The following is a 24,948-nucleotide window of genomic DNA, read 5'->3' as shown; positions in this document are numbered from 1 at the left end:
AATCTATTTACTCTAACATCTGGCCTAACTTACAAATTTATGTCACTTGCCTAACCCCTGGTGACATATGAATTTGTGACCCTTATTTCTGAGGCTTCCTTTTTATATGGTAGATCATATGATAATAGTCAAGTTACCAAAATCCCTTTCACATGGAAACTGAGTACTTTGATAAAACTCACCAGCTTTGTGGAGATAAGCCACAAAATATTTTTTTTCTGCAAAAAGCTTTATTTTTTCATCTGGTCCAATGCATGGGAGAAAGCTTCAAGGTGGTTAAAAGAATGACTGGTAGTTTCGGGGAGAGGCTCAGGTAAAAGCCAGACACCAGGGGGATGTAGAGGGGCTTCTCAAAGGCCTCTGGGCTCCAAAGGCTCCTAGTTGTACTTGAGGGTGAGCCTTTCGAAGAGATACTCATCCAGCCCAGCCTGGGGCTGGCCAGCCTGCAGAGGTGAGTCAGGTGTAGCCCATCTTCTTGATGAGTTTCACCGCCTCACCCAGGAAGTGGTTCTGCAGGAAGTCACAGATATGAGTGTCTGCGGGCAGAACCCAGGGCATGCAGCTCTAAAAGGGCCTGGTTCAGGTTCCTCTCCAAGGCCAGGGTGGCTTCCATGGCATCCTGAGTTTTGCCCACTCATCTTGGGGAGGCTTCAGCCCATCCTAGAAGAGAATGCGGCCACTGCACTGGTTTTGCAACTTTAAGAGGTGCTCAGTGCCCTCGCACTTCTTCTCCACCAACTCGCGGAAGAAGTGGCCCACGAGCTTGAGAGCCACATAGTCCGGGTCAAAATAGAAGCCCAGAGAGAGGTAGGTGTAGAAGACCCACAGATGCAGGTTGGCCAGGCGGTTGACCGCAGCCTCCACATCGGTGGAATAATTCTGATGAATTTGGAAGCTCATGGTTGTTTGGCAATAAGGAGTTAAGGTAGAAAGAAAAACAAACAGTGTGTTGGCTGGTCCCAGAGGTGGTTCTGAAGGTGGTGACTGGATAAGATAAAGGAGAGTGGCCAAAAGCTGGAAGAAGGGGCATCCCTGGGTCTGTTCTGTCCAAACACTGTTGAGGCAAGAGACAGATCTCGTCACGGAATATTTTTGAAAAATAATTCTGAAGAGGTCTAAGAGATCTACAGGAATATAAGAATTCTTAACAATATTTTGGAAGGGATCATGGATCACTTTGACACTCTAACAAATGCAATGGACCATCTCCCCATGACAATACCCATACATAAAATATTCTGCAAATAATTTCATGGACTTTCTGAAACCAGTCTGAACACCACTCCCATGGTAAAGTGATTAATAGCCTCATTTAGGCTACATGAGATAGTAATTAAGAGAATGAACATTGAAGTCAGACAAACATGATCTAAATCTAGCATTTTTTTTCTTGGTAAATAATGTGGAATTAGTCGTTCGAACTCTGAACCTCTATTTCCGCATCTTAAAAAAAGATATTAATAATACCTACTCCACAAGGCTACTGTGATTAATAAATGAGAAAATGTATGTAAAGAATCTAGCACAGTGCCTGGAATATTATAGTATTCTCAGCAAATGAAAATGGTTATTATTTAGTGATATTAGCTATCATTCATAGCGGTTCAGTGCTGTTTACCTGGATTTCACACAAGGCTCATCAGGAATCCAAGATGATTCTTCAAGTTTCTGCTTCCATGTCACTTAATCTGAGAAATCACTTGTGACCTTCATCTCCCCAGCCCATCCCCCAAGGCTACACCATGAAACCCTGGACTTGCCCCCAAATTGTGCTCATCTCAAGGCATTGTAGTTGCCTGGTTGTTTGTCCATCTGCCCTACCCGGTTCTACGTCCTCAAGGAAGCACCATGTCTGTTTTATACTTTGCTTTACTTTCAGTGCCTAGAACACAATAGGTGGAAAATAAATCCAAAATAAATTAATAAGTAAGGAGAAAAACAGCTTCCCCAGTGAGCTTTTAGAAAAATAGTGATTGGTGGAGGGAGGAGAGCTCTTCATTCACTCTGCCTTGTCCTGAAGGCTAAAGCCTTGAGACAGCAAAGGAGCTGAAAAGAAGGTAAATGCTAAAAACTAGATTTATCTGTCTTTCTCTCAACCAGAATTCTTGGTTAACTAGCCCACAAATCGGTTGTTCCTTACGATGTCTCTGAAGCCCTTTAAAAAGTACCTTCTGAGTCATGAAAAGAACATTCCGGTCAATAGAATATTAGTTTGAATACTTAATCATTTTAATGTATCTAAATTCTTTGGAAATTGACCTTTACTGTTTAGAATATACACTTTTTTATTAACATACAATATCTGACTAAATGACTCACACTAGTCATGTAATGTTATAGTGAGTTTATTAGTCTCTTATTAAAGAACTCCTGTTCTCATTGTTAACCACACAGTGAAATCATCTTAGCTGGTCATTAAGGCTCTGCCTCCTTGCAACCCTAGTGACATAGACATTTGTAATCCTTCCAAGTTCTACAAGCTCCATTTACTGGCTACCTAGCAAGAGAACTTAACAGGCTTATTGTGCAGAAGTAACTTGGCCCTTTCTGATCCCAGTTGGTAACTAAGTGGACAGTCATCAGATCGGTTGGAGAATGGACTTTTCTGCCTAGTGGAGAATTTCCATATAGATCACACATATGATAGCAATTTTCCAAGAATTGAAATGCACATAAACAAAGCAAAATATTTTAATCTCTCTCTGACTTAATGGGCACTTTATGATCAACAGCTAGTGTCTCTTACACAATTCAGACTCTCAGTATCAGAGATTGAGCTGGCACCATATTGCACTTAGGACATTACTTGAAAGTTTATTTTAAACATTTATCTGTGTCTCATAAAATTAAAGAACAGATTGTAGCGAAAAGGAAAAATAAAACAGTATTTCAGTTTTCTGGTTGCTAGGGCCATAGATGGAGAGAATTTTATGAATACTTCCCAAAGCTTATATTCTGAAATAAGGTTCATTTTTAATATAGAAATAATAAAAATGTAGGTGGCCTCAACAGCTGTAATTTTTATAAATTACAGAGATGCCTTCTGCCAACATTTGAAATTGGCATTCTGCACAGCCAAAAATTCTGATCTTCACTGTTATCTAATTTAGGATTTTAGCTACTATTTCCAGGCTATTAACCTCCACATCTGGACTCCCAGTGACCCCACATCAGGATGCCACAGCTGCTTCAGTATTGATCAGCGGCGTGCTCTTCCCCAACAGGTTGTAAATTTATTAGTAACCATCCGGGCTGCCCCAGCTTTAGGCAATTGTCTCCTCAAGAATTATAGTATTTATTCATTGGAGGATAATAAGACAAGGGAAGAAAGTCAAATAATTTTGCCTATAATTTGTAGCTGTTTCATATAGAGCTATGCTTTACAGAGAAAAGAGCCTGCAGTTAGCTATTATATAATGTCCCCTACTTTGCATAAGACATTGTGAATAAATTTTTTTATAAGATGCAGTTTATTTATGAGCAGGTCCCTCCATAAAAAGAGCTTGTTAGGGCTTAATGCTGATGAATGGAGACAGCACCATTCACACTTCCAGGTTATGGTCTGTCAGTGGTTTCGTTATATGCACTAATTTACAAGGATTTATTTATTTTCTCACAAATGTAAAAATGTACTCCAAGCTAAACATGCTGTCTTGGTGCCTGAGCCTAATGTTTTCCTTGATGGAGGTGGTGGTATGGGGACTCAAGCTGTCGTGTGCCGTTCTTCCCACCTCCACCCTCACCCACCCTGCATCATTTTTTTTAAATATATTTTATTGGTATTTTACAGAGAGGAAAGGAGAGGGATAGAAAGCTAGAAACATCGATGAGAGAGAAACATCGATCAGCTGCCTCCTGCACACCTCCCACTGGGGTTGTGCCCGCAACCAAGGTACATGCCCTTGACCGGAATCGAACCTGGGACCCTTCAGTCCGCAGGCCGACGCTCTATCCACTGAGCCAAACCGGTTTCGGCCCACCCTGCATCATTGCCTAACTTTGTGGTTATATGAGAGATCTATATTGTTTTGCTTGCTCTAAAAATGAATACTGGTGAAAAATTTAAACGCTGGATGTAGTTCTCTCAATGAAGTTTAATTCCTTTCTTATCCAAAACCTTTTTTTTCCTTTTATTTTATTTTTTTATTGTTTAAAGTATTACATATAGTAGTACATATATCTCCTTTTTCCCCCATTGACCTTCCCCCAGCCTCCCCTACCCTCTGTCGCATGCCCTGATCCCACCACCCAGTGTCTTGTGTCCATTGGTGTGCTTATATGCATGTATACAAGTCCTTTGGTTGTTCTCTTTCCCCCCGCTTCCCAACACTCCCCAGCCTTCCCACTGTAATTTGACAGTCTGTTCGGTGTTTTACTGCCTCTGTATCTATCTTTTTGTTCATCAGGTTATAATGTTCTTTATTTTCCATAAATGAGTGAGAAAATCTGTGCCTTCAATTGTGTAAGTGCTAATGAAAATGCTGTCAGTAACACATCAATAGATGTGACCATTGAAACAAATTATGGCCACAACATTGGGCACAAAATTTTGGAAAGCTGGATACAATATCTCCCCAAAATAAAATTCAATTGAATCTGCAGGTTTTGCTAGCCCCGGATGGCTTTATGTGATCTGAAATCACTCACATCACTATCTCTGAAGAATAAAGCTTAAAATATACTGGGCATGTACCACCTCCTCCTATTCAGTCTAACAGACAGTAATAGATCATACTGTATCATCAACATCTCTGCACTATACCAGTACTCCTTATGGGAGGAAAACCACCCCCCTCAAGTAATGGCAAAAATAATTCTTTTTCCTGCCTGGAATTTTAAATTTGATTTTTAACCTCAGTGAAAATTAAATACCCCTTAAACCTCACCAGTGACAAGTTTGTAAAACTAGTTGTTTGGGGAGTGTGTGTGTGTGTGTGTGTGTGTGTGTGTGTGTGTGTTAGTTCATGTGTTGCTTGATTGGCTGGTTGGTTGGTTGGTGAAGGAAATGAAAAATATATATATATAAAACATGCCCAGTACATTAACAAGCACCTATCACACAGTCTCTCAAAGCTCTTTTTACAATTTCTTTTTTAACTCCAAATGTAAGTGCAATTCAATCAAATTTAATTGAAGAGTCTCAAGGAAAAAGGAGTATTTTAGAATTTGGACCACAATAAAAGAAATTGCTATGCAACTATATGAAAAGAGAGTGTTCTACACACTGTCTGCCAAATAAGCCCTGAAGGCCAATAGTGAGTATTTAATAAACATCATCTGTGGAATTCAACGACAGGAACAGAGGGAACAGTTCACTGTATTTAGAAGTTCACAAAAATGAAAAGTGGGGAAACCATGTAAACTCTAGGATTATCATCTCTGGATCAATACAAACTTCACCCTGATGGAATGACATGTATAGTGATCAATTAACAGAGTTGTCCTCCTTAGTGTCAGCATAATAATGTAGGACCTCCCCAAATATAAGAGTTTCGGTAGTAATCCATCTATTTATACCTTTGTGAATCTGCTCCACTTTTCAGGGGATTAGATTCTCTAAGTGTACTACCTCCCACTTAACAAGTATTATTCTTAGTTTTACTTTCCATGTACTTGGATTATTTGTCCTTTGGCCCTCACAACACTTGGCATAGTGACATTCAGTATGTGTTTGGTAAAGATTCATAATTTCATACACTTTAAGCCATCTACTCTAAGCCTTTCTTTCTCCAGACTGGAGTCTTGATCTTTCAGTGCATCCTCTTATGACAGCCACAATTTACATTTCACACTCAGTGATATTTATATGAAGGTCACAGAAGGTGATCTCAAATTACAGGCCTGCCACAAACCAGACAAAATTCTAGGCATTCAAGAAATTGATTTTACCAAAACAAAAATAAAAAGTAGAGGTACTGCCTGGTCGGTGTGGCTCAGTGGTTGAGTGTCGAGCTATGAGCCAGGAGGTCATGGTTTGGTTCCCCAGTCAGGGCACATGCCTGGGTTGTGGGCTCAGTCCCTGGTGTGGGGCATGCAGGAGGCAGCCGATCAATGATTCTCTCTCATCATTGATATTTGTATCTTTCTCTTCCTCTCTCTTCCTCTCTGAAATCAGTAAGAATATATATATTTTTAAAGTAGAGGAACCTCCTTGGTTCATCCTCAGTCCAAAGGTTCTGGAGATAAAAGAAATATTCATGTGTCACCTAGCCCAATCTTAAAAGTCTTTTTACAAACCTCCTTAAAGGTCCTTATGCCTCTGAAAATCATAAAGGGATGTATTGGCATTGACTTCCCCTTGTTTGGACATGCTGGTTTCCTTGGAGAACTCACCAAAACATAAATGACTTTAGAGGCATTCCAGGAAAGTTAAAATGAATCTGTAGCTTTTATAGATGTTACGGATTAATACTTCATGAGGAGCATCAGGATTAATCAAAGTACACCATAAAGCTGAGTCTTAATATTAAACTCCTGCCAACAAATTAGCTCATCTAAAAGCAGTTTATTAAGTTGGGTTTATAAACTGTCTTTAGATGAGTTCACTTTTGGCCAGGAAAATTATTATGCCTGTGTATGTGTTAAAAGAACATGCTTCTTATCACAGATGTTCCTAACTTTTAACATACATTCTAAGTTTCACAAGGTCTGAATAAAGGAGAGATGGGAAAAGATAAAATTGTAGACTAGTTTTAAAGTAATGCCATGTGGTTATTTTCAAGAGCACTGTCAAAAGCACTAAGGGAAGCAGGAGTTGAACCATATGTTCTTTATGTGTCAGACACTTTTTAAATGTAATATTTCATATGATACTTACAATAACCTAGGCTTGAGTAACCAACTCATCCCAGTTTGTCTAGGACTGTCCCAGTTTTAAAACTGAACCCTACCTCAGTCCCAGACAAAACAGGACAGTTGGTCACCTTACCTAGATAAGGCAGTAAAAGGTGTCCTAAAACCAATTTCCAGTGTAGAGGGGGTGGGGGGTGGGTGGGTTTCCATATCACCAACAAGCAATTCTTGGACACCAGCTAGGTGTCCTACAATTTCACTCAATTCTGATACTATCTACCTGGAAATAGTGTCAGATGCTAGTCTCAAGTCCAGATTGTCACTTGTGCTTGTGACTGGCTGGGCTATAAATCAGAGGTTCCAACAACCTCCAATGTGTGTTCTATTAGTTTGCTCGATTGACTCACAGAATTCAGAGCAACATTTTACTTACTGGATCACCAGTTTATTATAAAAATATATAATACAGGAACAGCCAGGTGGAAGAGGTGTATAAGGCAAGATATAGGGAAAGGGCAAGGAGCTTCCAGGCCCTCTCAGAATGAGCCACTCTCTCCAACTTACCACATGTGCACACAACCCATAAGCTCTCTGAACCATGTCCTTTTTTGATTTTTGTAGAAGCTTCATTACATAGACACAACTGATTAAATCATTGGCCCTCATTCTCCAACCCTCTAATCACAAGGTTGGCTCCACTGACAACCAACCCATACTTACGTGAGGCTAAAAACTAGCTCATTAGGATAACAAAAGACACCTTTATTCTCACCACTTAATCAATTCCAAGAGATTTAGGTGCTCTTTGTTAGAAATAGGAACAAAAACAAATCACAATATCATAGGCAGATAATCTTTTCCATATTTTACTAAAGAAGAGGCTGAAATTTGGAGAGACAAATTTCTCCACCAAAATCACACATTGGTTATAAGTGGTGTATTCAGTATTAGAACCCTAGCTTTCTAACTGCTATTTTTATTTTATTTTCCAAGAAACCAGGCTGTAATTAACACAGTATGTAAAAACTACTGTGAAAATTTTATTGGCTTTTATTTTTTTCTAGAAGCTTAACCATTCCCTTTGTGACACCATAATTTTGCTCTCCAACCCTCTCCCCCCTTAATAGGTATTACAGAGATAAAACTCAGTCCAATTTATCAGTATTATTACAAACTCCTTGTTAACTGAGTGTGAATTGATGAAAAGAATGTTAGTGCTTTCCAAGTCAGTTATTTCTAATTCAACTATGAAAATAAGCAAATAGCTATACATCTGTACCCCAAAAGAAATGTAATACATACTGCCTCCTGTGTCTTTTTGCATTTATCTTAAAGAGGGTTTTTTGTTTGTTTGTTTGTTTGTTTGTTTGTTTGTGGATGGTGATAAGCAAGTGTCAGGGGGTGGAAATGTAAAACTGAAAAACAAAAAATTGTTAGACCTGGCTTTATCTCCACGTGTTACATTTTGTCATTTCTTCTCAATATACTAAGAAGCGAATGTGTGCCCAAACAGACCCCTCCCATTACTGTCCTGGCTGTGCTGAGCAAAATTGAATCCATATGTCTTTAAAATGCTTTTCCATTTCTACAGCTTCTTTCAAATTCCTGATCTTGGTGCAAATGTGGCCCACTATCCTCCTAATGCTCATTTGCTCTTTCCCAACAGGCATCACAGTTGATAGGCATGGATTCATTTACTTTGTGGATGGGACTATGATTCGGAGAATTGATGAGAATGCTGTGATCTCCACTGTAATCGGCTCAAATGGTCTGACTTCTACACAGCCACTGAGCTGTGACTCAGGAATGGACATCACTCAGGTAGGCGCCACTGGTTTTCAAGTGTTATCACCATTTGGCATCATGGAAATGAATAACCATTTTCTCATACAGAAATTAGGTAGAAAGGAAGCCTGGGGTATCTGCTATAACATCAAATAACAGAAGTTTTGCCTTATGTAAGTTACTTTTTTCCTGCTCAGAAAAACTCAGTTGGGAGAAAATGACAAGCTAGGATGGGAGTTAGGCTAGATGGAATGTCGGCATAAGAATTAAAGTCTCTCAAATTTGAATCAATTAGAGGGTAAGGCCAATCTCACTTATTAAATATTTTCCTAGATACATAACTTTATTATTTTTAAATAACACAGTATCTCACATTTGGGAAAGTACTGACTCCTACAGTCTTTAGACATCTCTTTAAATGAAGATATGAGCATGACTTGTTATTTATGTGCCTGTAAACAGCTATTTCTAGGGCATTTGAAAATTTTCTTAGGTAAAAACAACATTCCTTCCAAGATCTATTTTACATATATTTAGAAAAGCTTTATGCCAATAAGAATAAATGAGAAAATTCAGTGTAGCTCTCATCTGAGTCTAAAATTCTGATTTTACCACAATTCTACAAAATCAAGATTAGACATGTGGAGATATTATAGAGCATACAGCACAGACCTAACTGCCTGGGAATAACCTTCTCAGTCTTCAGACACAAGAGGTTGTTATTTAAAATGAGGGAAATAGCCCAACCAGCACAGCTCAGTGGTTGAGTATTGAGAGATCACAGTTCAATTCCCAGTCAGGGTACATGCCTGGGTTGCAGGTTCAATCCCCAATGTGGGGAGTGCAGGAGGCAGCCGATCAAGGATTCTCTCTCATCATTGATGTTTCTATCTCTCTCTCCCTTTCCCTTCCTCTGTGAAATCAATAAAAATGTTTTAAAAATAAATAAATTAAATTAAGGAAATAGACCAGTCATTCTCAGAGGGCCCTTTAAACTCTAATATTTACCTATCTAAAAGTGGTTTAAACAATAAGGTTTCATTATCTCACGTAGTGAGATGACCACAGGTAGGCGAAGATGCCAGCAGATTTTCTTCTTGTGTCACAATGGACAGAATCAAGTCACTTACCAATGCCATTACCAGTCACTGGCAAAGGGGAAATGAGATCTCCAAAATGGATTCAGACCCTCTGGCACTGGGTCACTGTCCCTGAGCACATTGCTACCTAATTCTTGAACCAAAATCAGGGCTCTATTAGCAAGGAAAGAAGGATTACTGTTGGGTAGGCAGCCGGTGATATCCTTCACAGTTAGGATATTCCTGTTGCTTCATTATTCATGCCACCTGAAACCTAACATAACAAGGGAAAGAAAGTGAACACATCACCCAGAAACCTTGCTTTAGTCATTAGCTCTAATATCTCCTCCCATATCCATCCGCCATACATACACATCTCTATTAAACACTAGAAATGTGTCTATTTGGGGGTTTCTTCTATATGTGCCTCTGCCTTACCCCCAAAACTCAGAAAATAGTCAAATAGAGTCAACTATAAAAATAAAATGGGAATTGGGAGGCCTGGGAAACACAATGAATGAACCATTCTTAACGAGGGATTTAAGTGGATCAGGTTATCAAGTCCCAGAGCAGCCTAAATTTCTATGATGCAAAATCCTGCATAAGGCAAGAAAAAGGAGCATGATTTATGGCAGTAAGGAAGGGTGTGAATGTGTTTATGTGGAGGAGGGGGATGAAAGAGAGAAGATACACATATATGATTCACTTGTGGGATATTTTTAACTTAAAATAGCACGCTTAGAATTGCAACCAGTCAACTCTAAACAGCTTATCTGTTTCTGTGTGGAAAAGTTATGCTGAACAGAGAATTCTTCATCTAAATCAGTGGTTCTCAACCTTTCTAATGCCGCAACCCTTTAATACAGTTCCTCATGTTGTGTTGACCCCCAACCATAAAATTATTTTTGTTGCTACTTCATAACTGTAATTTTGCTACTGATAATGAATTGTAATGTAAATATCTGTGTTTTCCGATGGCCTTAGGTTCTACAGCAGTGGTTCTCAACCTGTGGGCGACCCACAGGTTGAGAACCAGTAGCAGGGTCGTCTAAGACCATCGGAAAACACAGATATTTACATTACGATTCATTAACAGTAGCAAAATTACAGTTATGAAGTAGCAACGAAAATCATTTTATGGTTGGGGGTCACAACAACTGATCTAAATAGAGCAAATATATGATCCTCATCACCATGAGAAGGGTTATTTTTCACATGACACTTTGCAAGCCATAATTGCCACCATAAAAATGACCGTGTCTCTTTCAGTTTGGGATGTAGAGTGCAGCCCATTGAAAAGGGACCCTGGTAAACCATCATTCCCTATCCTATGCTTAAAACACCCTAAAGAGTATCTAGAAATTTTCCTGTTGGAATTTCAGAGAACAATGAGTCCATACTGATCTCTACCTCAGTGTCCAGATTATAACCCCCCACCTTTATCAGGGGCTTGCGTCTCACAACTCCATTCACTCAGTCCAGAATTACCTCTCTTGGTCCAAATACCACTCCTCACCCTCCTCACACCTCATCTGTTCCATGGGAACCTTCCTCAATGGTTCTAGCCCTCATTGTTTTCTCATCCCCTTACTGAAAGTTAGTATCACCACATTTAATATGTAATCTGTTCTCCATTACCCAACTGTGTATCCAACTAATCTCCCAAAGTAGACTGCATTTTCTTTGGACATGCATATAAGTGCTCACCAGGCACGGTTAACATATATACCAATACCAAAAGGATACTATGGTGCAAAGAATATGGAGTAGTAGTGAGAGATGAAGCTAGAGAGCTAAGGGGAAGCATATGATGAGGGACTTTAAAAGCATGACTGAGTTTCAGTTTTATCCAGCAGACAATGGGAAACAAATAATAGCATTAATCAAGGAAATGCATTTTTAAAATAGTATTAAGCATGGAAATGCCTTTTTCAAAAATCATTCTAGCTGTAGTAGAGATAATGAGATGGAAAAAAAACAGTGTTAGAGGCATGGAGATCACTTAAGAGACAATTGAAGTAATATAGGTGTGACAGAGACAAAACATATCCTAATATATAAAAACCCTGGGTCGTAACAACCAGTAAGGACCAAGGCTCGACCAACTGGAAGTCAGTCCTGCAGTCAGGGCTGGGTTGCTGTGGCAACCCAGGGCCCACTGCTTCCGCTGGAGGCCTGATGCCCCAGCACTGATTGCTGAGGGGGCTGCGAATCAGGGCCAGAGAGAGGCCTGAAAAGAGAAGCAGGGACTGATCCGTTGCCTCTAAGGCAGCTTTTGATCAGCACTTGCCTCTCTCTTTCTCTCCCAGTCTGGCCAGCAGCCAGGCCTCCATTTCTCTCCAGGCCTCCACCAGGGCTGCTGATCAGCCCCGCCTTTCTGATCAGGCCTCATTGATAGGCCCAGAGACACTGACTGGCATAGGAACCGACCAATCAGAATGAAATGTGGGTGCTGTGAAGAACCAATGGCTGCCTAGGAGGCAGAGCTTCTGATGCTGACTGGCATAGACACTGACCAATCAGAACCAAATGTGGGTGCTCTGGGGAGCCAATGGCTGCCTAGGGGGTGGGGCTTTTGACACTGACTGGCATAGAAACTGACCAATCAGAACCAAATGTGGGTGCTGTGGGGAGCCAATGGCTGCCTAGGAGGTGGAGCTTTTGATGTTGACTGGCATAGAAACTGACCAATCAGAACCAAATGTGGGTGCTGTGGGGAGCCAATGGCTGCCTAGAAGGCAGAGCTTTTAATGCTGACTGGCATAGAAACTGACCAATCAGAACCAAATCTTGTTGCTGTGGGGAGCCAAGGGCTGCCTAGGAGGCAGAGCTTTTGACACTGACTGGCATTGAAACCGACCAATCAGAACCAAATCCGGGTGCTGTGGGGAGCCAATGGCTGCCTAGGAGATGGAGCTTTTGATGCTGACTGGCATAGAAACTGATCAATCAGAACCAAATTGGCCAGCAGAGGAGGGCAGTTGGGGGCAAGATCAGGCTGGCAGGGGAGGACCACTGGGGGCGAGATCAGGCTGGCAGGGGAGGGCAGTTGGGGGCAACCAGGCTGGCAGTGGAGGGCAGTTAGGGTGATCAGGCAGGCAGGCAGAGGCAGTTAGGGGCAACCAGGCCAGCAGGGGAGAGCAGTTAGGGGTGATCAGGCTGGCAGGCAGGTGAGCAGTTAGGAGCCAGTGGTCCCAGATTGCGAGAGGGATGTCCGACTGCTGGTTTAGGCAAACCAGCAGTCGGACATCCCCCAAGGGGTCCCCAATTAGAGAGGGTGCAGGCTGGGCTGAGGGAAACCCCCTCCGTTCACGAATTTTGTGCACCGGGCCTCTAGTCAATATATAAATGATTAGCACCTTTCAAGAGACTTCCCTACAGATTAAGTTGGTTTCTAATGTTGGTTTTTTGTGAAAGGAGGATATTCAAATGATTTCTTTGGAATACAACTCTGTGATGACACTGACCATGAAGCTGCTCAGATTTACATTCATTACATTAGCAAGCAATGAAATGGCCAAACATAAAGTATCAACAGTATGGATTAAGAAGGTTAGACAGATTGGCAAAATTTGGAGCTAAAATCAAAGAACTTGTTAACTGCCCAGCCGGCGTGGCTTAATGGTTGAGCATCGACCTATGAACCAGGAGGTCATGGTTCAATTCCTGGTCAGGGCACATGCCCGGGTTGTGGCTCGATCCCCAGTAGGGGTGTGCAGTAGGAAGCCGGTCAGTGATTCTCTCTCATCATTTATGTTTCTGTCCCTCCCTCTCCTTTCCTCTCTGATGTCAATCAAAATATATTTTTAAAAAGAACTTGTTAACTGATTTAATTTCAGAATAAATGAACTATAAACCTGTGGTACCATTCCCTGGAAAGAAGGATACAAGAGGAGAAGAAGCAGGTTTTGGGTGAGGGTTGGATAATGGATTCAGCTCAGGATGTGTTCAGTTTGAGGTACCCATGTGCATCCAGGTAAATATACTTGGGAAGCAATTCAATAGAGGTCTATAAATCTCAATGCCTGCAATGGAGATAAGATTTGAGATTACAGGCAGTCCTCGGGTTACGTCAGAGATCCGTTCCTACAGTGTGATGTAACACAATTTTTGCCATAAGTCGGAACCCACCTACATAAGCACCTACGTCACTCACATGGAGCACATACACAGCAGTAATGAAGTGAAATGGTAAAAAAAAATTAAAAGAAAGATAACAATTCCTGACTTTTACTTGTGGTAAATAAATAATAAAAAACATAAAGCACATATGTACATACATCGAAATCACAAAACTTTTTTTTTATAAATTCTGTAAATGGGAGATGGCGACGTAACCACGAAATGACGTAAGTCGAGTCCAACGTAACCCGAGGACTGCCTGTATGAGTTTATACCTGGTAATGGAAAATAGTGGAGTGGATAAGATTTTTTCAGGTAGGCTACATAGCATAAAAAAAGAAAAAAGTTTTAAGACCAAAATCCTAGGAATGTCACTATTCAAGAGAAGGCTGGGGAATGGGAATCCATAGAAGATACTGAGAGGAAGAGACCTGACAAATAGGAGGGAAACTAAGAATGTGTATGGTCAAAAAAAGCCAAGGGAAATAAGCTTTTAAAAGGAAGGGAATGGTTAATATCAAATGCTGCTTAGAGGTCACATATAATAAGATGGTTTTTTAAGAAGCCATTTAGTTTGACAGTATTCGTGACTGATAAGAGTGCCTTTGGTAGAGTGCTAATTAATTGGAGTCAGTTTGCAGTGGTAGAGTAGGAGGTGAGGAAATGGAAAAAGTGAAAATAGATCACACTTTTGAGATGTTTCCCTGGGAAGGGGACATTTGACCATTGAAGCAAATCATTACCCATGTGTGGCACAGGTGGACAAAAATTGGGGAACACTGAATGAAATCAGATGGGTGAGTGGATAGAATGTCTGCCAGGAGGAAGCCTGTGTGTGGCGCACCTTCCCAGATGTTCAGCCTCTATGGCGAGAGTTTCCCTTGTCTGTTTAGACAACTGTGGCAGATTAGGGATCATGTTTCCCGTGTACTTAAGAACATGAGCTGTCTTCAGCTAGAGGGAAGAAAACTGAGTAGGGAACTTCAAAACACTTTTGGAAAACAAAGCCCCTATTGTTTATAATAGTACTTACCATGATCCAGCTGAGCTTACACTGCGCTCAAGTTTCATGTATCATTAAATCAAAATGCATTGATGGGTGAATGTAGAGACAGATGTCTAAATGAGAGCACACGGATTCTGCTGATAGGAACAGACAGGAGAGAAAAGAGAGGCCTCTGCTACAGCATGACGCTTTGAATCAGACCTTAGGTAGAGCTTACTGGTTCTAAGGCCACATGGCAGCATTAGACATTATCAAAAGATCTTACAGAGTCCCCACCTTTTGAAACTTGTAAAGCAAATGTTGGCCGGCAATAATCTATGAATGCTTGAAAAACAGGCCTCTCTGGAGTCAGGAACATGGATCAGCTCTTTTCTCAAGGTCCCTTCCAAGTCCATGAAGGTTTCTTAACAGAAATATAGCACAGTCCCTAAAGTTTTCTGATACTTTCGCTACATTTCAAAACCAAAAGGTCCCCAACAGGGAAGGCCCATCCATGCTAGCAGAGTACCTTTGAAAGCTGGGAAGTGATGCAGACAACAGTCCTCTTTATCTTACTTGCTTTTGTCTTCAATACTTTCTGAGTCAAACAGGAGCCCCAGGAATAATCATTGTTCAACAGCCTGCCCTAATCTTCAACATATCCTAATGTTTTCACTATAGTAATTCTAATAATAACGGCTACCACTTTTTGAGAGTTTGATATGTGCCAGGAACTATGCTAAGCATGTTCTTCACATTTTATCTCCACAACCCAACCACCCTTGAGAAGTATAACTACCCTCACCTACAGAGGAGAAAACTGGTGGAAATATGTATTGTACAATGACCATAGAATTATTAAGTGATACAACCGAGATTCGAGCATAAGCTTTCTGACCCCAATGTGCATTTTTCCAACTTCTGTGTTTTCAACAACAATTGGAGATGACCAAATATCATTCTGTTTAGTGGGTGACAAATGTAATGTTGTTTGCTTGAGGAATATGCTGTTTATTCACAGAGTGTGTGTTCAGTGGCACTTAGGCAATAGTTTAATAAAATCTAATCATCTCAAGAAATGAAATTTGCTTTGACAATAAAATCAGCCATTTGTTCAAAATTGATATCTTTTTTTGATTTACTAAAATGTGAAACTGAACTCTCAGTGTAAACTCTGAAGCATAACTTCCCTTTATAAGCACTGCTATAAACAACCAGGCCTTTCACTTCAGGAGATGAGTTGATTATGAAGAGATTGGGCTCTTTATTTCCATTGCTGCTTTTGAATCATCCTGCTCTGATAATTCACTTCCATCTCATAACTGACTAGAATGGAATTGGGAATTAGACCAACTCTCTTGGTGTGATAGCAAATTTGAGAGTTGATTTACTCTTTGGAGCTAGCCTAATGTGCCTCACCAAATCAGCCCAATAGCAGATTTACAGTATAAGCAAACATGGACCTTCTGAATGACAGATAATCCTGCTGACCCACTGTTCCTAAGATATACACTTTAAGGTGTTTTTCTAGAGTATCTGGTACATAATCAATCCTCCTTAAATTCTTACTGGATCATCTCTATACTCCCAAGTGGTCCCCAGAATACCCATTTGTCAGATGGTCCTAACAGGTGGGGGAAGCATCATCCATGGTATGGAAGAAGGACAGCAACTGGTTCTTTGGAGGAGCAAACTTTAGCCCTAGGCATTTAATCTATTGAGGTAGTTAATCTACTAGAAATCCTACTCCTCTACCCAATCATTTGATGCTGGACTTCTCTCTAGAATATTCTCCTCATGTAATAACAGACCAATCTCTCCTCAAATACCTCTGGTGACAGGGAACTCACTACCTCCCCCAAGCAGCTCATTCCATCTTTCAATATCTCTAACTAATGTAAAACTCTTCTGGGATCCCTTTAACTTTTTCATCTTCCTTTAACGTTCACCATCTAGTCTTACTGCAACTCTTTAGGCCCTGTGTTATTAACTTAACCTATTTTCTATGAAATAGATATATCAGTGAACCAAGCACTATACTGGGTATTTTTGTATATGTTATCTTATTTAATCCTCATGACAGTTCTTCAAAGTAAGTATTATGTTCCCCTATTTTTAATAAACATGAAAAACAAGGGTCAGAGGAGTTGAGTAACTTGATCAAGGTCACATAACCAATAATTGGCAGAGTCCAAATTTGAACCTGGTCGAACTGATGTCGAAGTCCATATTTTTTTCACCAAACTACTATATCAAACTGTCTCCTCCACATGACAGCCTTATTAATATATGTGAACAACTCTCTCAGGCTTCCAAAATCACATCCACAATTCATTTAACTGTACCTCACTTAGAATGGTTTTGAGTTCCTTCACCATCCTCCTCACTCTTCTCTGAAAATGTTCCCATTATATCTCTAAGAAACATGTTCCATCTGTATCTCTTTGAAAATGAGGCTTCCAGAAATGAATAAAATAACCCAGAATATAGAACCCTCTTTCTATAGTCTGTCTCTGTTCATTTTGCCTGTTGGTTTTCAAAAGGATTTACCAAAGAAAGTTTACTTCAAACAAAAGAAGTTCCCATTTACAAAACTGATGCAAACAGCAGATTCAAACAAGAAGTATATCCCATAACTTTTCTATTCAGGCTCACCCCCACCCAATGGTAGTTCGTATAGTGATTCCCAAGGTACTTTTGCAAAATGCTAAGGAAATAAAGAGCACAAGTTAAGAAACTACAGCTAAAATTGAATTGGATTTTTGGACACTTTTGATGTGATTACAGAGGACTAAAAATTCATATGTCTCTCACCCCCATCTCCTCATCTTGTACTTGCACACTTGGTTATTTGCATGTAGTGTAGGATCTTACATTAGCCTGTATGCAATTCAATATTATTAGATTCAACCCATATCTTTGTATTCTTCTGCTATTATGAAATGTATCAGCTTTGTGTCACTATGGATTTGAGGAATGCCTTCTAAGTCTTCATCCATGATAAAATTGATGAATAGATAGGCCCAGATGAAACTGTGGCACCACCAGACTAGTTATCTGTTAGATTATGAACCCATGTGTTGGATTCACCTGTGTGTTGGGTTCATAGTGGATCCAGAAATCAGCATAATAGCTTATGACCAGCTTTTTTATTGAAATAAAACAAAAAATTTAGAATGTGTCATGTATAGTAAGGGTAAGTAAGTATTGTTTCATGAAACTTTCATTTTAATTGTATATCCCAGATAATGGTATAAAATATATCTTACTGAGTGGCTTACAAGTTTGAAAGCCACTACCCTCACTGACATTTCCCTCAACTCTTCCACAAAAGTATCATGAGAAACCTTACCAACCTTAGGTTGGTAATTTTGTTTAAAAGGAAATAAGAAAGCTTTGGCATCATTTGTTTCTAGTCATAGTATCCATAAGCACTACTTCCTCATCTAAGAACTAAAAAGCAATTACTTAATAACATACTCAAGGTCTTTTCCAAATCAACATCAGGTTCCCTCCATGCAGTTTGTGGGTCACATCTTCTGATTCTTGTTGAAGTCAGAACTGTATTTAACCATCTTTAATATTCTAGCCCATGTTCTACTGCTCACTATTTCTCAATAGTCACCAGAATATGTTATAAAAACCCATTTGCAAGTTCTCTCTAAGAGGTAGTTCTTTCTGTCCAGGAAACTTGAACTCTCTTTAAAGAAATTAGCTGCTCTTTTGCAGTCCCTTCACCCACCTTGGACTTTGGTAACTTTGAATCAATGTTCTTTGTAGTCATTCTTCTTAAACAGAAAAAGAGAAAACTCTTTTTTTATCCATCAGCATTGTACCATCTGCCCCAAGCAACACACCTCTGCCTTCCCTGGTTGTCTCTACATGACTAAAAAAGCCATTATTTATTGTCCTTCAGATTTTTTTGCAAGTTTCACATAAACTAACCATAACTGGATAAAAGAGGAAATACAAAGTCTCCTCTTCAAAATTTACATGTCCATTTCACATTATCAAGTGAACTCAGTGTTTTCTGTTGTTTTGAAAAAAATCTATATAATAACATCTGGATGTGACAAGTTACAGCAATTGGGGGAGAACAAAGAGAAGAGAAAAGAAACAATAGTTTGAGAACAAAAAAAGTACCTTCTTTTCCCTTTTCTTAAAACTCTTGCCTTATGTCTCTCATCTCTTCCTCTCTCCCCTGCCAGCAGAATGTCCTCTCCTTCACCCTAAGTGATACAGATGATATTGAAACTCAAGTTCTTCAGGGGTTACTTGCTTTTCTTTGTGCACTTCCATCACTCTCCCATGTGCACACTGAAAGAGAACAGAATTAGATCTTTTAAATGAAGGCCATTATAAGTGAAATTCCCTGCAGGGACAGACTTCTGAATTTTGTGAGGCTCTGTGGGGAATCAAGAAAATCTGAATTATAATAAGTTTGGTTGAATAAAGGGATCTCTCAGGGGAAAAAAGAAAGTTTATTTTAAAAGTTCTTGCCACCAGAGATGAAAATCTCATCACCTTCACCCCCAGCACACCCTCCTAATGCTTCAATGGCTACAGAACCTATCTCACTGTCAAAACACAGAAAAGGTCTGTGGCCACACTCCAGATAATTCAGACAGAGGGATATGTGGTAGAAGGAAGGAGTAAGTTTCAGGTAAACATTAAGACAGGGAAGATGAAAGTAAGTTATCAGAGATAATCTGTACACACTTCAATTAGGGGCCAGCAATACTACTGGGCAGCAGGCACAGCTAGATGGGAGTAAAAGAAAGGTGACAAAGGGATAAGAGAAGATTAGGGAGTGGAGAATGGCTCAATCAGCAGATTAACAAGGCCCATGAGATAGTACTATGAAACCAAAAGAGTTTTCTTGAAGCCCTTTGCCAAGCATTTGCTTTGTCCTATTTGGTCATGGTTAGTTTAACCAACTGAGTCAACCACTTCTATAGCAATCACTAACCAATGGGTGAGATAGCATTAAAACTTATACAAGAATAGGGGCATCTGTAATACTTTCAATAATAAAGATAAATTGAAAAAACACTTATAGCAGGATAAAGCAGAATATTATACAGCCATAAAAAATAAAGAAATCTTGTCACATCCTACAACATGGATGAACCTTGAGGACATTATGCAAAGTGAAATAAGCCAGTCACAAAAAGACAAATACTCTAGGATTCCACTCATGTGAATTATCTAAAGTAATAAAAAACATAGAAACAAAAAGTAGAAAGGTGGCTACCACGGAGATGGGAAAGAGGGAATTAGTGTTTAATGGGTAGAGTTTCAGTGTTATAAGATAAAGGAGCTCTAGAAATCTGTTGCACAATAATATGCATATACATAACACTACCAAAGTTAAAAATGGTCCATATAGTATATTTAATGTTATGATTTTTTCCAATAATAATAGTAAACTCATACCAACTAAACCTCCAATGAATTTTCCCATTTTCTTTCTCTCTTCTCATGCCTGGACATCAATAGTGCAGATATCTCACTGCTCACAATTGGCTGCTACAGCAGTCCAAATGGAAGCATCCTAAATCAGCAATGTTCTGCTCTATTCATTTCAGCCTCTTGCACTGGGTCAATACACATCAGTCCCAGCCAGTCTCTCCTACTGGTCCAAAGGTTCATAATCATAAATTGAGATGTGGAAGTAGGGAAGTGCTAGTCTCTACAAGTTAAAGAGGGAGCACAGTCTACATTAACCATGCTGCTAACTTAGCCACTCTCATCTCAAAGACCTCAATATATCAAGAACCTTAAATGTAGAAGTATTTGAATTAGAAAGTAATGACTATTAAATAAAAATGAGCTCACTTTCTAAACGATGTGCTTATCAGCTTAGAATAATTATTCATTTATTTCTTCAGAGGTACTGGAGTATATTTTATCAAAGTTATCTGCACAAATGCCTAACCACCCATTTATTTCCCTTTGACCAAGGTAGCATGTCTAGTAGAACAAACATAGACAGTCCTGGTTATGATTCCAGATTCTGCCATTTATTAACAGTGCAATCTTAGGCAAGCTACTTAGGGACTCTGTGTCAGAACTTCCTCAATAGTAAAAAGTGGGATAAAAAAACAGATTGTCTCCTAAAACTATTGTAAAAGTTAAACAAAAAAACAAATATGAAAGAAATTTGTTTTTTGAGAGGTACTTGCAACTGTAAATTGCTGGTATTGATCAAAAGTGAAGAGAGAGGTCATATGGTATTACATGAAACATTGGCTTTTATGTGTTCATTTGCCACAGTGGTTAGGTGGGTAGCATATGGAAAGAAGGTGGCACAAACCTTGATCTATATAGCAATCAAATTATGCTGTCATAGATGTTGTTCAGACTCTGATTTGACAGCAGCACTAAGAACCATTAAAAACAGTTTTCTTTAGGAGTCCCTAGTGGCTCTCCACATTATGCACCTGTAAATGAGTGATCTGTTAAAGTTTATAGCTGAAAATGACATAATAATGCTAAAGAAACAGTACTTTTAGTTACTATTTCTACATTTTAGAAAAAGAGCATCTATTTTTGAATTGTTTATTCTATTCTTTTCTGAAATACAGCAATATAGAAAAATTTTTAAGTCATTTTTGTCTACTTCTTGACCCAAAAGAGATTCCTCTATAATATCAGATTCAGCACTACACTTGGAAAACAGACACTAGAATTTTAGAGCTGGTTAATTACTCCTCTTTATGAGGCTAATTTAATAAATGGTTCAATTGTTGATTAAGTGTCCCCACCTTTTTTTAAATGTGAAAGCACTTGGAAAAGTATGAACTGCTATACCAATATAAAGGATGATGTAAGACGTTAATTGGCATCTTCAGGAAATATTTTCTGTTGATTCATCATACACTTGCTTAAAGTAGGAAGACACAAGAATAAAATAATTCTGCAAGGTGGTTATTCTGATTGCATGATATCTGTAGTTGTCAGTCTCTAATTTAAATGTATTCCTGGATAATTTTATTTATTACTCATTCAATCCAAACCTACTCTCATTGCACGCACAGTCAAATACAGGAGAACATCTTCTGAAACTGCAAAGGAGAGCCAAGCTTTTCTCTCTCCTTTTATAGAGGGTGTAAGAGACAAAACCCGGCTTTAGGGCAGACCCTTCTTCCTAGTTATATCAGTATAAAAAGTCAGGCCCTGGCTGGTGTGGCTCAGTTGGTTGAGCGTCGTCCCACATACCAAAAGATTGCCAGTTTGATTCCCAGTCAGATAACATACCCAAGTTGCGTGTTGTTCCCTGGTTGGAGTGCATGCAGGAGGTAACCAATCGATGTTTCTCTCTCAGATCAATATTGCTCTCTCCCTCTCCCTTCCTCTATATCTAAAATCAATAAACACACACACACACACACACACACACACACACACACACACACACACATGTAAATCATAATGGTTGGGAACACAGACTACCTGGATTTGAATCCCGGATCTGCCACCTACAGATGTACGCCCCTGGGAAAAATTCTTTATCTGTAAATGAGATGATAAAGTTACCTTCCACTATAGAGAAGTCGTGAGGATTAATAAGTATAGATAGATAAGTAGATTGGATATAGATATAGATATAGATATAGATATAGATATAGATATAGATATAGATATAGATATAGATATATAGATATATAGATATATAGATATATAGATAGATATAGATATCCCTTAGAAAAATGCCAGGCTCATAGTGCTCAATAGATTAGCAGTAGCAGCAGCAGCAGCAGTACTATAGTATAGTAATGATCCACTCAACAATAGGGATAGCTCTTAGAAATGCACCATTAAGTGATTTCATCATTATGTGAACATCACAGAGTGCACTTACTAGTATACAAACCTAGGTGGTATAGCCTACCACACACCTAGACCATATGGTGTAGCCTATTGCTCCTAGGTACAAATCTGTACATTATGTTACTATACTGAATGCTGTAGGCAGTTGTACCAAAATGGTAAACATTTGTGTGTCTAAACATAGAAAAGACAGTAAAAATCTGATATAAAGATTATAGCAAGATTGTAATCTTACAAGACTACTGTCGTATATGCAGTTTTCCGTTGACCAAAATGTTATTATGTGGCTCATAACTGTCATAGTGTTTGATCTCCTATTCACAGAACAGAGAATTGAACAGATAATTTACTGAACCAAGATAAAAAGGACCAAGAAGAAGTTTGGCACAGCTATAGAAATTGTGTAATCTTTCCTTCTGTCCTTTGTACATAGGTGTATCTTTTGTAGAGAGAGATGCATGCATATATCTATCTATAGATGAGTTTGATGGGCTGTACAAACATGTGCTCCAGAGACTGGTCTTAACCTGCTATGACCCTCACAGAATGTTTCATCTGCCTAATGTTGATGCGACGCTCTATCTAAATCACTTAAAGGATGTTCACTATAGTCATTGAATGGTGCCCCAAATCCTTCATTTTCTTTCTGCTTTCAAGAAGTGTCATGCTGACTGTAGAGCTAAGGCTGGAATGCAGTAAGAGTTTCAGATATAGTGATTTGAGATGTGTAGATTTTAAATCATCTTCCATCTATTTGAAATCAAGAGGTAAAGGAGCAGCTTATTTAGTGGGTATCCTAGGTGTGTCAATTTCCCCAAAAAATTAAATATGAGAGTAGATAAATAAGAAGACAGAGTTTATCTAGGTCAGTATGATGCATGTGACTCTCCCAAGACAAAACAAAGAGGCTCCCAGCTAAATAGGAAATCAAAAGGAAAGATGAGCCTGATGTATTCATAAGAAGAAAGCAGTGCCCTAGGACTTTTGAAGAAATATTAGTCTATAAGTTGCTTTATTTATCCAATGATCTTCCTTTTTTATCAAGATATTCAGGTTCTAAACATGTCAATCATTTCTTAAAAATTCTAATATATAAAAACCCAAATTTAACAAAAGACAAACTGAGAAAAGCATTGCAATAAGATGATCCACAGAGTTCCTTTAAATATCATTTCCTTTTTCCAAATTCATTTAAACTCTTTTTTTAAGTGCAGTTTTCAGGCTTGCATGTCTTAAGTAAAATCACATTTGGGGTATAATAACCTATTATCAGAAATATTTGCATTGCTCCCTCCAAAGTGACAGCTCAGGTTGTTTTTATAAGAAGTAGAAAACAGCAGGTCATTTTCAACTCCAGCATATCCAAGTGCTACTGAAATGTCTGCACACAAGCAAATAGCCAGAGTTGTCAGGGGCCTTAAAATAAAAGTCAAGTACCATGCTCAATGCTATATCGAAAACATAATTTATCACATAAATAAAACCCCCTCAGCAGTGTCCTCTTTCCACATAAAGGACAATGGCATGTTAGCCCTTATTAAAAATATTAAGCATTAGAGAAAAAGCATCTTCAAAGTTCAGGGAAAGTCACAAGATGCAAAGCTTGCAAACTACTTTGGAACCACTCAGTCTTCCACAAACTTCACTCAGCAGGCGCCATGACCTGAAATAAACCCAAAACTCTCTAAGATATAGAAATATCTGGTTGGTAAAGTCAGTGGTTACAGTCTAGGGCTTATACGACCAACATCCCGGCTTATGTCCCAATCTAAGCCAGTTGGCCTAATTATATTTCAGACTATACCTATAAACATAGACCTGCTCTCTGTTAACTATGGGAGAGGGAAGTGCATGAATCAGTGCCAACGCATCTTTATTAAATGGTAACACAATTCAAAGGGAAAGTTCTGTTGGCTATCATCAGGAATATCATCTTTTTCATGCAAAAGTTAATATATTTGAAAAAGTGAACCCAGGGACATATAAAACATTTACCAAGAGGCTATACCTACTGAGCGGTGTTTATCTTGAGATCCATAAGAAGAGAAGGTATTGCCAAAACCGGTTTGGCTCAGTGGATAGAGCGTCAGCCTGCGGACTGAAAGGTCCCAGGTTCGATTCCGGTCAAGGGCATGTAACTTGGTTGCGGGCACATCCCCAGTAGGAGGTGTGCAAGAGGCAGCTGATCGATGTTTCTCTCTCATCGATGTTTCTGACTATCTATCCCTCTTCCTTCCTCTCTGTAAAAAATCAATAAAATATATTTAAAAAAAAAAAAAGAAGAGAAGGTATTCATTTGATCCACTTCAGAATACACTTCCATCTTTAAATCAAGAAGAGGACTCCGAAGGA

At 39.1% G+C, this 24,948-nt stretch overlaps 1 protein-coding gene and 1 pseudogene across 2 annotated transcripts in view; one reads left to right on the top strand and one right to left on the bottom strand.

Moving 5' to 3' along the window:
* The window catches only part of TENM1 (teneurin transmembrane protein 1), a 1,003,294-nt gene that overhangs the window by 921,666 nt on the left and 56,680 nt on the right, over nt 1-24,948 (top strand). Inside the window, exon 26 of the mRNA XM_080653537.1 lies at nt 8,459-8,613. Coding sequence (XP_080509663.1) covers nt 8,459-8,613 — 155 coding nt within the window. The remainder of the gene's footprint in view (nt 1-8,458; nt 8,614-24,948) is intronic.
* Nucleotides 378-900, bottom strand: LOC308239449 (ferritin light chain-like; annotated as a pseudogene). Its single transcript has one exon. The product of its transcript is annotated as a ferritin light chain-like (transcript).

This window comes from Plecotus auritus (genome assembly GCF_963455305.1).
Source record: "Plecotus auritus genome assembly, chromosome: X".
Taxonomy (NCBI): domain Eukaryota; kingdom Metazoa; phylum Chordata; class Mammalia; order Chiroptera; family Vespertilionidae; genus Plecotus; species Plecotus auritus.
Note: the sequence above shows the minus strand (reverse complement) of the source record. Positions and strands in the feature narration are given on the sequence as shown.